We start from the raw sequence: 13,364 nt of genomic DNA on the forward strand, positions 1-13,364 counted from the left end.
TATTAGATTGATCTTGGTGTAGATTACAAAGTGGCACGACACTGTGAGCTGACAGGCCTGAATGGAGCTGTAATGTACTATGTTCACCCAGAGGGACCGCGTTTTTCACAATTACTCTATGTTCATTACATAGAGAAGATGGCGCAACGCAGCACGCGCGGCCTCTCCGATGAAATGATATCGTATTTGTTAAATAGGGGCCATGCACAATTCTGATTTGATGGAGACAGACGTGAGAAACATGGAGGAACATCTGGAGAAACTTCTGAAATGCCCGGTTCACTGCCGCTGCTACTGTGCAATCGAGAATCTCCGGAGGGAAGGCCCCAAATCCTCGGCTTTTCCTGTCGCTGGCAGCCAGGGCTGGGGTCGAAGCACTTGGCAGAGATGGTGCTCGGTGTTGGAGGGCTGGTTGGTTGCTCGAAGTTTTCGGATGGACTCAGAGTCGGACTGTGGTCGGGTGCTTCCAGGATGCTGCATCAGCAAGTTTGCGGTGCTGGTAGCTCATGGCAGGGAGAGTTTTCTTCCTTCTCCCATCTGCGTGAGATCATGGGACTTTCGAGAGACTTTGAACTTTTTTTACCGTGCCCATGGCCTGTTCTTCATCAAATTACAGTATTGCTTTGCACTGTTGTAACTATATGTTATAATTATGTGGTTTTTGTCAGTTTTTCAGTCTTGGTCTGTCTTGTGTTTCTGTGATATGACACTGGAGGAACAGTGTATCATTTCTTAATACATGCATTACTAAATGACAATAAAGAGGACTGCATGTCCTCATAATCTAATCTAATCTAATTATGTGGTTTTGTCAGTTTTAGTCTTAGTTTGTTCTGTGTTTCTGTGATATCTTTCTGGAGGAACATTGTATCATTTCTTAAGGCATGCATTACTAAATGACAATAAAAGAGGGTTACGTGTCCTCATAATCTAATCCAATGTTCATAATTGTAAGTGACTTTTTGAAATGCTTATTAAATGTTGAAAGGCATGGACAGAGTGGATGTGGCAAAGTTGTTTCCCATGATGGGGGAGTCTAGTACGAGAGGGCATGACTTAAGGATTGAAGGGCACCCATTCAGAACAGAAATGCGAAGAAATTTTTTTAGTCAGAGGATGGTGAATCTATGGAATTTGTTGCCACGGGCAGCAGTGGAGGCCAAGTCATTGGGTGTATTTAAGGCAGAGATTGATAGGTATCTGAGTAGCCAGGGCATCAAAGGTTATGGTGAGAAGGCGGGGGAATCGGACTAAAAAGGAGAATGGATCAGCTCATGATAAAATGGCGGAGCAGACTCGATGGGCCAAATGGCCGACACCTGCTCCTTTGTCTTATGTCTTATGGTCTTATTTTGTGATTTCTAATTTTCAGATATGCTTGACAACTTTTAAAATGTCACATGTTCCTACTTGTACATCATGTTGTTGAACCCCTGACTTGTTAGCCAGGTTTTTATTGATCCTGTTCACATCATCCTCACTATCTCTAACCTCAGAACAATTAGTTTATCTTAAATAACCTGCTCCCATCACTGTTAGTTGTAGGTATTGCAATCTTTTAGTATAATAGTCAAACAGTGACAAGGCATTCCAGCCACCATCTCTATGTTGACCAATGGATCTCCATCTGCATTAATCCCATCTTCCAGCACTGGGCTCTCAGCCATCTATACCTGTGGTCATCCACTCTTCTCCAACGTTGCCAATGACTCTGCAACCAACACTCTCTCTAGTAATGTGTTTGAGGTACTATGGGTGAAAGTCCCCCTCAGATCCTTTGAAATCTCTCTCCCTTACCCTAAATCTAAAATAACCTAGCTATGATGTTTCTGCATTTTACCTATCTAAACCATTTCTGCATTTTACCTATTTCATCTGTTCATCATTTTAAATCCTCAGTCATATCCACTTATAACTTCAGCTCTAAAGAGAACAGACCCAGCCTTCCCAGATCACTGAAACACTCCTTCCCAATGATGCCTTATCTGTCCTTAACGACAGCCCTGAATTTTTCCCACATCACTTCCGAGCTTCAGGAATGTAACCTGACACCCCTCCCTTGCCCTGCTGTGAATCTTCAGCTAACTGGGCTGTACTTTGTGAAAGTATTGTCTGAAAAAATTCTGTACCATCATTTCTAAGTAAACCTCTGCATGTAATTTTTTGCATTCTGCTTCAGCAGTCAGGATCTGTAGAAAAAGAAATAGTCAACTCTCCATTCCAAGACAGTTCTGATGGGTGGGTTTATCAGTCTGAAGTGTTTCTCTCTCCACAGATCCTGCCTGACTTTCTAAGCATTTCCAACTTTTTTCTGTTTTTATTTCAGATTTACAGCATCTGCAATATTTTTCCATTTTTTCTTTTAAGTTAATTATGTTTAAGGCCCCTTGGATTATTTTTTCAGCAGTTTCCCAGGGATGGATGTTAAAGATCTGGGCACTCCAAGCCAGTACTGGACAGTTGTTTACAAACAAGACAAGAAGTTAGAGATTTGGATGATTTATTTGCCTGTCATTGTATTTCAGAATACCCTGTTGTGCTGGCCCCAGCAAAGGGCACATTCCCATTCTGCACAGCCACCAGCGAAGAGAATTCCACACCACAAAGTGTCAAAGGCCCACACATGTCAATGCAAACTGCGCGTCTGCGGCCATGCACGGCACCCCCGGACTTTTGACCTGTTTCACCAGAAGGAAGATCGTGGACTAAGAGTTACTGTAGGCTAAGAGCTACTCTCAGGGGGGAGGGAAAGTGTTGAATTTGTTCAATTGCTCCCCTAATCTTTTGTTTGAAATCACATTTATGTCATCGTAAATCACTCCTTTGAAGAAGCTCCTTCAAGGAACTGGTTGGTTTGTGAATTTTCAGTGATTAACCATCCCCTGTGTGCGAACTAGCCAAGACCTGGAATAGGATTTGTAGTTAGAAACAGCACCGGCACAAAACTGGGCAGAAGGATTTCCCCGTGTACAAGGAAGACGTTCCTAGTAAGGGAATGGCCCCACTCTGGAACAATCCCAAATATATATTCATGCCTTATTAACAGGAAAGGATTGTCTTGGGTGGCTAACACTGGTAACACTGCACTGCTCCTGCCTAGGCTACAGTCCATACACATAAATAAGCATTTGGGAGACCAGTGGGATGGTTGAGGATGGATTTGCCGCAAATGCAGGGCAGCGGGCATCTTCTGCCTGGTGGGACGGGACATTTCCCCATGGCTTCTTTCCCAACAACCGTGGGGCTGGATGGAACCAAGCAGAGCTGAGCAAACTCGCTTGGTCACTTGGCAGTGCGCGGCGCCCCTTTCGTACTCCCATGGTAGATGTTTCTGTGCCCTCCCCTGCACGGTTTTGCTGATCTCCAACTTATGAATAAAAGGTCTGAGCTACAAGCAGTTCTCAGCAGTGGAACCTTCTTGTATCCTGGGGAACTGCCTGTACCTTAGTGTTAACCGGGTGATGTGCGATTGTCTCTGGGTTATTGAGTTAGGTTCACAATGTTGCCTGAAACTGTGACTGAGATTATCTCCCACTTTCTATCAGTCTCATTTGCACTTGGCTTAGCTTGCTGCCAGTTACTTTAGTCCGTGTACTGTGATTAAAAAGCTCATTGTCATAAGAGAAGCTAGAAAAGCGGCCAATCATCGGGCCTTTGGATTGTGAGCCGGCGAGCTGGGAAACTGAGTGGGTGCTGTCTCAGTACGAAGTGTTGGAGAGGTAGGACTCGAACATCTTCAAAGCCTGCGGGGGTGCCCATTGTGGTACCATGTGTCCGGCTCCCTGCGGAGAGACAAAGTAGAACTGGTCTCAGGCAAAATAAATAGTTATCAATGCTCCCCTGGTAACAAACGCTTCTGGGGTTAGATCACCAAGACCTCTACTGCTTCAGGAGGCTAAAGAAATCTGGCACGTCCCCGTAGGCCTTACCAATTTTTATTGATGCTCCATAGAAAGCATCCTGTCGCAGCTTGGTACGCCTACTGATCAGCATGTGACCACAAGGAACAGCAGAGAGTTGTGGCCACAGCACAGCACATTGCCGAAACCAGTCTCCCCTCCATGGATTCTGCCTTTACTTCTTGCTGCCTCTGACCCCACCTCACTTCCATTGGCCTGAAATCATGTTGCAGCAGGCTTAGGGACAACTTCTAACCCGCTGTCGTATGGAGGCTTGCAAACCTGACTTCACAATCGACCACATTATGACCTTGCACTTTCTCAGTTACTGGTACCCTCTCTTCTGCAGCGTTATCATCTCTCCTTGTTCTATTTCAATGCAATCTGATCTGTATGAGGGCCATCATTTTAAGGTGATTGGAGGAAAGTATAGGGGGATGTCAGAGGTACCTGTAAGTTTTAAACACAGAGTGGTGAGTATGTGGAATGCATTGCCAGAGGTGGTGATAGATGCAGGTAAATTAGGGGCATTTAACAAACACCCACATAGGTACGCAGGTGATAGGAAATGGAGGGCTATGTGGGAAGGAAGGGTGAGATTGATCTTGGAGTAGGTTAAAAAGTCAGCACAACATCATGGGCTGAAGGGCCTGTACTGGGCTGTAGTGTTCTATGTTCTAACTGTATACAAGAAAAGCTTTTCACTGTACCTCAGTACATGTGACGATAATAAACCAACTCCAAGTCCAATGCCTAATCCCAGGGCATTGCAACTCTCAAGTTTCTTGGCCGGTATTCCACGGGAGGAAAACAGGGCTGGAGAACCAGAAACCCAGAGAGACAGCACACCACCACCACCTCGGGAGACTTGCCTGGGAATGTACACGTCAACACACTGAAGGTTGACCCGAGAGTGGTTCTTGTTGTTATCACAGAATCCTATATGGGACGTGGTCTGGGGAGAGGGTAGAACAGAGGTCTGTGTGGCATCCAGTACCCCATACCCATGGCTGAGAATGTGATGGAGAGGCTGTCTCACGTGGGTCTGTGGGACGGGACGGGACATAGGATTGGAATGAGCTGGAGTGGGGAGTGTGGGGACACATGGGGCAGAGGATCTCTGCTCTACAAGAGTGGCCCTGTTTCAAATGTTGTTTTCAAAGATTTGTTTCCTGGAGGAGCAAAGGCTGAGAGGAGACCCACCAAAAGTTTATGAAGTTGTGAGAGGTGCAGAAAGGTTAGACAGCCGGCATCTCCCTCCCAGGATCAAATGTCTAATACTAGAGGGGAGGTTCAGAGGAGAGATGTGGGGCAGTTGTTTTTACACACTTGGAGTGGTGGGTGCCTGGAATGGGCTGTCGGGGTGGTGGTGGAGACAAGCACATTAGAAATGTTTAAGTGGCTCTTTGACAGATACCTGAGCAGAAAGATATGGTGTTGGCAGGCAGAAAGGAGTAGGTGTTATCAGCTGAATTTGTGTGGCGCCGAAGGACCTGTTCCTCACTGTACCATTCCACGTTCTAACTGAACTTCAGTGAGTGACAAAGTGGGGGGGGGGGGGGGGGTTTACCTTGACAGTCAGGAACGTGAGGCGTCCGTATTGTTCGTAGAACCCAGCAATCTGGTTATTGCAGATCCACGGCTGGTAATTGACCGTTTTCTGACAGTAAAGAAGATACTCGGTTATTCAGGTTGCCTAAGCAGATTCCCTCACCTGATCTCTCCATTCTCAAGCCCTGCACACCTGAGCTCCCTCTCTCCTGACAGCCCAATGGCTATACTGCCATCTGACAATCCTCACAGTGATAATGGAGGAGCAAGTTCCACACGTCGTGCTGTGGAACAGTGGGAGTCTCTGACAGGAAGGACACCATGTCACTGGGACCATCTCAGTGTCTGGATTTGCTCTCAGACACAAAGCACCTCCTTCAGGACAATTTGTGCAACAGCACAGTAGTGTCGTGGTTAGCACAATGCTTTACAGTACCGGTGACCCGGGTTCGATTCCCATCACACAGTAGTGTAGAGGTTAACACAATGATTTACAGTACCGGTGACCCGGGTTCGATTCCCATCACACAGTAGTGTAGTGGTTAGCACAATGCTTTACAGTACCAGTGACCCGGGTTCGATTCCCATCACACAGTAGTGTAGAGGTTAACACAATGCTTTACAGTACCAGTGACCCGGGTTCGATTCCCATCACACAGTAGTGTAGAGGTTAACACAATGATTTACAGTACCGGTGACCCGGGTTCGATTCCCATCACACAGTAGTGTAGAGGTTAACACAATGATTTACAGTACCGGTGACCCGGGTTCGATTCCCATCACACAGTAGTGTAGAGGTTAACACAATGATTTACAGTACCAGTGACCCGGGTTCGATTCCCATCACACAGTAGTGTAGTGGTTAGCACAATGCTTTACAGTACCGGTGACCCGGGTTCGATTCCCATCACACGGTAGTGTAGTGGTTAGCACAATGCTTTACAGTACCGGTGACCCGGGTTCGATTCCCATCACACGGTAGTGTAGTGGTTAGCACAATGCTTTACAGTACCGGTGACCCGGGTTCGATTCCCATCACACGGTAGTGTAGTGGTTAGCACAATGCTTTACAGTAGCAGCGACCCCGGTTCGATTCCCGCTGTTGTCAGTAAGGAGTTTGTATGCTCTCTCCATGAACACGTGGATTTCCTCCGGATGCTCCGGTTTGCTCCCATGTTCCAAAGACATACCGGTTAGTAGATGAACTGGTTATTGTAAATTGTCCCGTGATTGGGCTCGGCTTAAATTGGGGGATTGCTGGGTGGCGAGGCTTGTCAATAAATAAATTTCTTAATTTAGTGATTACCTCATTGGCCCACCCACATTCCTAAAAACCATAAAACATAAGAGCAGAATTAGGCCATTCAGCCCGTCGAATCTGCTCTGCCATTCCATAACGGGTGACTGAATATCCTTCTCAACCCCATTCTCTTTCCTTCTCCCGTAACCTTTGACACCATTACTAATTAAGAATCTATCCATCTCTACTTTAAATATATCCAGAGATTTGGCCTCCACGGTCTCCCTTCACCACCAGTGGTTCACAGTGTCCACCACCAACCCCCTAAGCAAATACTTCTTGGTCCCAGGGCACAGCCTGAAATGAAATCGGAATAGGATCTTACTTACCGCCTGATTGAGTGACCTCACAAACCAGTTGCCTCCCAGAAAGTTGCAGGCCATATCGGTGTCCCCATTGTAGACGAGCGCACGCAGACCAGTTCTGAGGAGTGACAGGTAGAAGGTCTCCATGTTGGTGTAGATGCGGCCATAGGTTCTGCTAATCTCTTCACTGCAGAGAGGGTTAGCACAGGTTAGAATGAACTGCACAAGCATCTCAGATCAGTCCAGACTGACCACTGAAGCTAGCAGAGACCTCAACAAGCTTTAAAATTCCTGACAATTTGATTGGATAGAATTTTGTTGTTATGAGTGGTATATGTAGGGAGTTATTATTGAATGCATCCAAGTATCTGAGACTTATAGATTCATCAAGTTATACAACACAGAAACAAGCTCGTTGGCCCCACACATCCATTCTGCACAAGACACTATTTAAGCTAATCCCAATTGGAACCTTTCCTGTCACTACCCCCGCCTTCTGGAGCTTGTTCCATCTAACCACCACCCTCTGTGTGAAAAACTTGTTTCTCAAGTCCCCTTGAGATCTGTCCCCTCTCACCTTAAACAAATGCCCTCTCTTTGTTTGGACTCTTGTACCCTGGGAAAGAGCTGGGGACAATCTACCCTATCTGCAGCCCTCATCATTTTATAAACCCCTAGAAGGTTGTTACAGCCAGGGGTGGTAATGGGGACAAGCTCCCACTACCTATAAAATGCTCCTAATGCCGTGCGTCTCAAATATACTCTGACAATCAAGTCCAGTTCCTGGCTTTCATGTATGGCTTAACTACTAAGCCCGGCCAAACAATTTCTACTGACGGGAGAAGGAGTAAAGGCGGGTTACTGGCCCCTTAAAACCAGTCACTTTGAGCAAATGGGGCTCGTCAGCCATGGTTTGCAGCTCAGCCAGAAGGGAAATGCTGATCTGAAACCCCTGCAGCCTTGTGGCTATACCGACACATCGGGAAGGCTTCGGATGTAAACCCCGAAAGAAAATTCTGGAGCTTAGATCCCTAAGGCAGTCCTACGTTGAGTTCAACACCTGCTGGTAGCAACTCCTGCAACGCTGCTGGTGCCAAATTGTATCGATCTCTGCCCTTCCTTTGGGTTCATCAGATGTGTGGAGAGGGAGAGCTTGCTACACGGGCAAGGGCTTACTCTCCATATTGTACTGGGCAGGCTTTCACATCTAGACAGCTGGGATGCCACATCCATGGCCAACCCTGACCGTCCAAGGCCTTGGTCCCCCCTCAGTCTCCTTCATTCCAACGCTGCAAAGGGAGTAACGAAGAACAAAGAAATAGCAGGTGAACAGAGTAACTATTTTGTATCAGTGTGGAAGACAGCAGCAGTATGCCAGCAATTCGAGTGTCAGGGAACAGAAGTGAGTGCAGTCACTATGACTAAGGAGAAGGTGCCATGAAGCTGAAAGGTCTGAAGGTGGATAAGTCACCTGGAGCAGATGGACTACATCCTAGTTGTTCTGAAAGAGGGAGTTGAAGAGATTAGTAATGATCTTTCAAGAATCTCTAGATTCTGAAATGGATCCAGAAGACAGGAAAATTACAAATGCCACTCCATTGTAAGGGACAGGAAATTGTAAGCTGAATGCAGTGGGCGGTAAGATGTTGGAGTCCTTTATTAAGGATGTGTTTTCTGGGTACTTGGAAACACATATTGAAATAAGTTCAAATCATGGTTTCCTTCAGGGAAATCTTGCCTGACATATTTGTTGGAACTCTTTGAGGAAATAACAAGCAGGCTAGAGAAAGGACAGTCAGTGGATGTTGTTTAGTTGATTTTTAGAAGATGCCACACATGAAGCTGTGAAACAAGACAAGGGCCCAAGGTACTACAGAAAAGATACTAGCATGGATTTGGCTGCTAGTGTTCAGCAGAGGCAGGGGTAGGTTTTGGATCCAGTACTTAACACTTTATATGTCAATGATCTGCACAACAGAATTAATAGCTTTGTGGACAATACAAAGACAGGTGGAGGGACAAGTAGTGTTGAGGAAGCAGGGAGCCCTGGACAAATTAGCAGACGTGGCAGATGGAATACTGTGTGGGAAAGTATATGCTCATGCACTTTGGTAGAAGGAATAAAGGCACAGACGGAACTTGAAGGCAGAGCTCAGGAGGGTTAATGGCGCATAGCGGTGACTCTTTGCTTGCATCTTCGGAAACAGCTCTATTTCCATCTTTAATATCTCTATTTTTCCCTTTCAGGGCTCTTTGAAGATCCTGGCCTGGAGTTACATGCTGACTTTGGTTCTTTGAAGAAATGGGACCCGCTCTCACGGTTCCATAACTGGCCGTTGTTCGGCACGACAAAGGCTCGGCCTAAGAGTCCGGCTCGGGTTCAGAAGTCTGGGATCTCAGGGCTCTGGAGACAGGTGGATCGAGGGTCAGTCATGACAGCAGACCCTTGTGTCGTCTGGGGAGTCGGGATATCTGCGGTGTGCCTGGAGACCCGGGATCTTAGCGATCTTCAGGCACAGAGCTCAAAAAAGGCGATGTAACAGACTCTTAACATCATAAACCAGCGAGTTGTTTGTTAAGTCTCCCCGCTCGCTGGGAAAATGGAGGCACCTCTTTCTCCCTTATTAGGGAGAGAGAGAACCTGTGGTATGTCGAATGCAGGGTGAACAATGTAGTCTTTGGGGTAACTGCAGTCTGTGTCTTTGCTCACGCTTGAGTGCTGGTGGTGCTGCTGATGCTTTTTTTTTGCCGGTGGTGGGAGGGGGGAATTGTTGCTCACTGCTGCTTATGCGCGGGAGGGAGGGGAGCCGGGGGGGGGGACTTTGGGGTTCTAACAATTAACTGTCGTTCATTCTATGGGACACTTCTCTGTTTTTGTCGATCGTTGCAAAGAAAAAGCATTTCAGGATGTATATTGTATACATTTCTCTGACATTAAATTGTACCTTTGAACCCTTTGACTATTTCCTAGACAGGAACCAACTTCAGAAATTAGACTTGGACTTGAGAGTCCTATTGTAAGATTCCCTTAAAGGTTAACACACACAAAATGCTGTTGGAACTCAGCAGATCAGGCAACTTCGATGAAAATGAATAAACAGTCAACATTTTGGGCCGAGACTCTCCACCAGGATGAGAAAGGAAGGGGCAAGATGCCAGAATAAAGTAGTCGGGGAGGGGAAGAAGGATAAGCTAGAAGTTGATAGGTGAAGCCAGGTGGGTGGAAGAGGTAAGGGCCTAGACAAGAAGAATCTGATATGAGAGGAGCTTGGACCATAGGAGAAAGGGAAGGGGGAAGAGTACCAGGGGAAGGCGATAGGCAGGTGGGTGGAAGAGGTAAGGGGCTAGACAAGAAGGAATCTGATATGAGAGGAGCTTGGACCATAGGAGAAAGGGAAGGGGGAGGTGATAGGCAGGTGAGGAGAAGAGGTGAGGGGTCAGAGTGCAGAAGAGAAGAAATGGGAAGAAGAGGGAAGGGGAGGAGAAAACAAAAAAAGAGAAAAAAGATACCCAAAAAAATCAACCTTCATGCCATCAGGTTGGAGGCTCTGAGGTGTTGCTCCTCCAGCCTGAGAGTGGCCTCATTGTGGCTGTAGAGGAGACCATGGACTGACGTGTCAGAATAGGATAGGAATTAAAATGGTTGCCACTGAGAAATTTGATGGATGGAGTGCAGGTGCTTGACAAAGTGATCCCCCAATTTATGCAGGTTCTCACCAATGTAGAGGTGGCCACATTGGGTGCACCAGTGAAGTGTTGCCTCACCTGGAAGGACTGTTTGCCCTGAATGGAGGTGAATGGGCAGGTGTAGCATTTCTGTTACAGGGATATGTGTCAGGAAGGAGGTTAGTGGGAAAGAATGAATGGACAAGAGAATCACAGAGGGATTGATCCCTATGGAGAGCAGAGAGTGGAAGGGAGTGAGGAAGTAAAGATGTGTTTAGTGGTAAGATCCTGTTCAAGATGGCGGACGTTGTGGACGATGATGTGTTTGTTGGATATGAAGGTTCACGGACTCGTTGGTGAGGACAAAAGGAACTCTATCCCAGTTAATATGGCCAGAAGCTGGGTGAGCACAGATGTCCAGGAAATTGAGGAGAGACAGGCGAGGGCAACATCAATGGTGGAGGAAAGAAAACCCTGTTCTTTGAAGAAGGAGGACATTGCTGATGTCCTGGAAAGGGAAGTTTCATCTTGGGAACAGATGCAGTGGAGACAATGGAACTGAGAAAAGGAAATAGTATTTTTACAGGAGCGAGGGTGGGAAGGGTCGAGGGAATTGGTAGGTTTATAAAAGATGTCAGTAGACAGTTTGTCTCCAGAGATGGTGACAGATTGAGATCGAGAAAGGTGTCAAGAATGGGTCAAATGAACTTAGGGGCAGGGTGGATGTTAGAGGCAAAGTTGATGAAATTGCTGAGTTCAGCATGGGTACATGAAGCAGCACCAATGCAGTGCAGAGAGAGTTGGGAAGAATTACCAGGGAAGGCTTAGAACATGGACTGGTCTACATAGCCAACAAAAAGGAAGGCAGAACTGGGGACCATGGCTTCCTCTTGAGTTTGCAGAAAGTAGGAAGAGCCGAAGGAGAAATTGTTGAGGGTGAGGACCGGTTCTGTCAGATGCAGGAGCGATTATGTAGAGAAACTGGTTGGGTCTTTTGTTGAGAGCTTTAAGGCCTTCTTGATGGGGGATAGAAGTGTACAGCGGTTGGACATCCGTGGTGAAAATGAGGTGGTCAGGGCCAGAGAATTGAAAGTTATCGAGGAGATTGAGAGCTTACGAATATTGCGGATGTAGGTGGGAGGAGACTGAACCAAGGGATTTAGAATGGAGTTGAGGTATACAAGTTCAGACACAGGTTTAATGGAGCAGGAGCAGGCAGAGACAGTGGGTCTACCTGGACGGGCAGGCCTATGGGTCTTGGGTAGGAGGTAGAAACAAGTAGTGCAGAGTAAGGAAACTATGAGGCCGGTGGCAGTGGATGGGAGATCTCCAGAGCTGATGAGGTTAGGGACTGTGCATGAGGCAGTGGCCTGATGGTCTAGAGGGTGGTCCTTCTCGAGGGGTAATTAAGTGGAGGTGTCTGAGATTTGCTGCAAGACAGAGGTCAGTGCGCCACACTACAACAGCATCCCCTTTGTCTGCGGGTGTGATGGTAAGGTTGGGGTTGGCGCGGAGAGAGTGGAGGGCAGTGCGTTCAGAGGGGGTAAGGAGAGAGGAGTGCTGATGTTGAGATGGTTGATGTCTCGTTGGCAATTGGAGATGAAAAGATCCAGAGCAGGCAGAGAACCAGAGTGGGATGTCCAAAAATTGGAGGAGCGTTGAAGGCGGGAGAGGGGGTCATCAATACAGGGTGGGGAATACTGCCAAAGAAGAGGGCTCCGAGATGGAGGTGGTGGAAGAACTTACTGAGTTGTATGCAAAATGGGACAATGGTAAGGCCTTTTGTTTCCTCCCTCAGAGAGGGGAAGTTCACAGGGAATGATGAAGACACAGCAGGGATTGGAGTTAAAGGTTAACTTACAGCTTGAGACAGTGATGAGGAAGGCAAATGTGATATTTGCATTCATTTCCAGAGGACTAGAATATAAGAGCAACGATGTAATGGTGAGGCTTTATAAGGCATTGTTCAGACTAAATCTGGTGTATTGTAAGCAGTTTTGGGCTCTAAATCCAAGAAAGGATGTTCTGGCTTTGGAGAGGGTCCAGAGGAAGTCTACAGGAATGATCGTAGGGAAAAAAGGGTTAAGGAATGAGGTGTGTTTGATTGCTCTGGGCCTGTACTTGCTGGGATCTCTTTGAAACGTATCAAATATTGAAAGGCCTAGATTGAGTGGACATGGAGAGAATGTTTCCGACAGTGGGAGGGTCTAGGATCAGAGGGCACAGCCTCAGAATAGAAGGACAACCTTCAGAACAGAGATGAAGTGAACTTTCTTTGGCCAGAAGGTGGTGAATCTGTGGAATTCATTGCCACAGATGTGTGTGGAGGCCAAGTCATTGGGTACATTAAAAGCAGAGGTTGACAGGTTCTTGATTAGTAAGAGCATCAAAGTTTATGGGGAGAGGGCAGGGGGATGCAGTTAGAGGGGAAATAAATCAGCCATGATCAAATGACAGAGAAAATTTGATGGGCTGAATGGCCTAATTCTGCTCCTATATCTTATGAGCTTATGGAAAGCAGTCCCTTCTCTCCAGAGAAAAAAAACGCTGCAGCCTATCCTGTCTCTACTGAATTCTGCGGCTGAGGTGACATCCTTATCAATCATTTTTGCACCGTTCTAGCTTAATTATACCCTTCCTATA

At 46.7% G+C, this 13,364-nt stretch overlaps 1 protein-coding gene across 4 annotated transcripts in view; it reads right to left on the reverse strand.

The window, feature by feature from the left end:
* Positions 1 to 2,498: 2,498 nt before the first annotated feature.
* The window catches only part of LOC140210375 (lysosomal protective protein-like), a 50,198-nt gene continuing 39,332 nt past the window's right edge, over positions 2,499 to 13,364 (reverse strand). For all 4 annotated transcript variants that reach the window (XM_072279274.1, XM_072279276.1, XM_072279275.1 and 1 more), the window contains 3 exons: positions 7,080 to 7,242; positions 5,470 to 5,559; positions 2,499 to 3,782 (listed from right to left, as the gene is read on the reverse strand). In XM_072279274.1, the coding sequence (XP_072135375.1) occupies positions 3,699 to 3,782; positions 5,470 to 5,559; positions 7,080 to 7,242 (337 nt within the window). In that variant the 3' untranslated portion in view covers positions 2,499 to 3,698. The remainder of the gene's footprint in view (positions 3,783 to 5,469; positions 5,560 to 7,079; positions 7,243 to 13,364) is intronic.

This window comes from Mobula birostris, chromosome 15 (genome assembly GCF_030028105.1).
Source record: "Mobula birostris isolate sMobBir1 chromosome 15, sMobBir1.hap1, whole genome shotgun sequence".
Lineage (NCBI taxonomy): Eukaryota > Metazoa > Chordata > Chondrichthyes > Myliobatiformes > Myliobatidae > Mobula > Mobula birostris.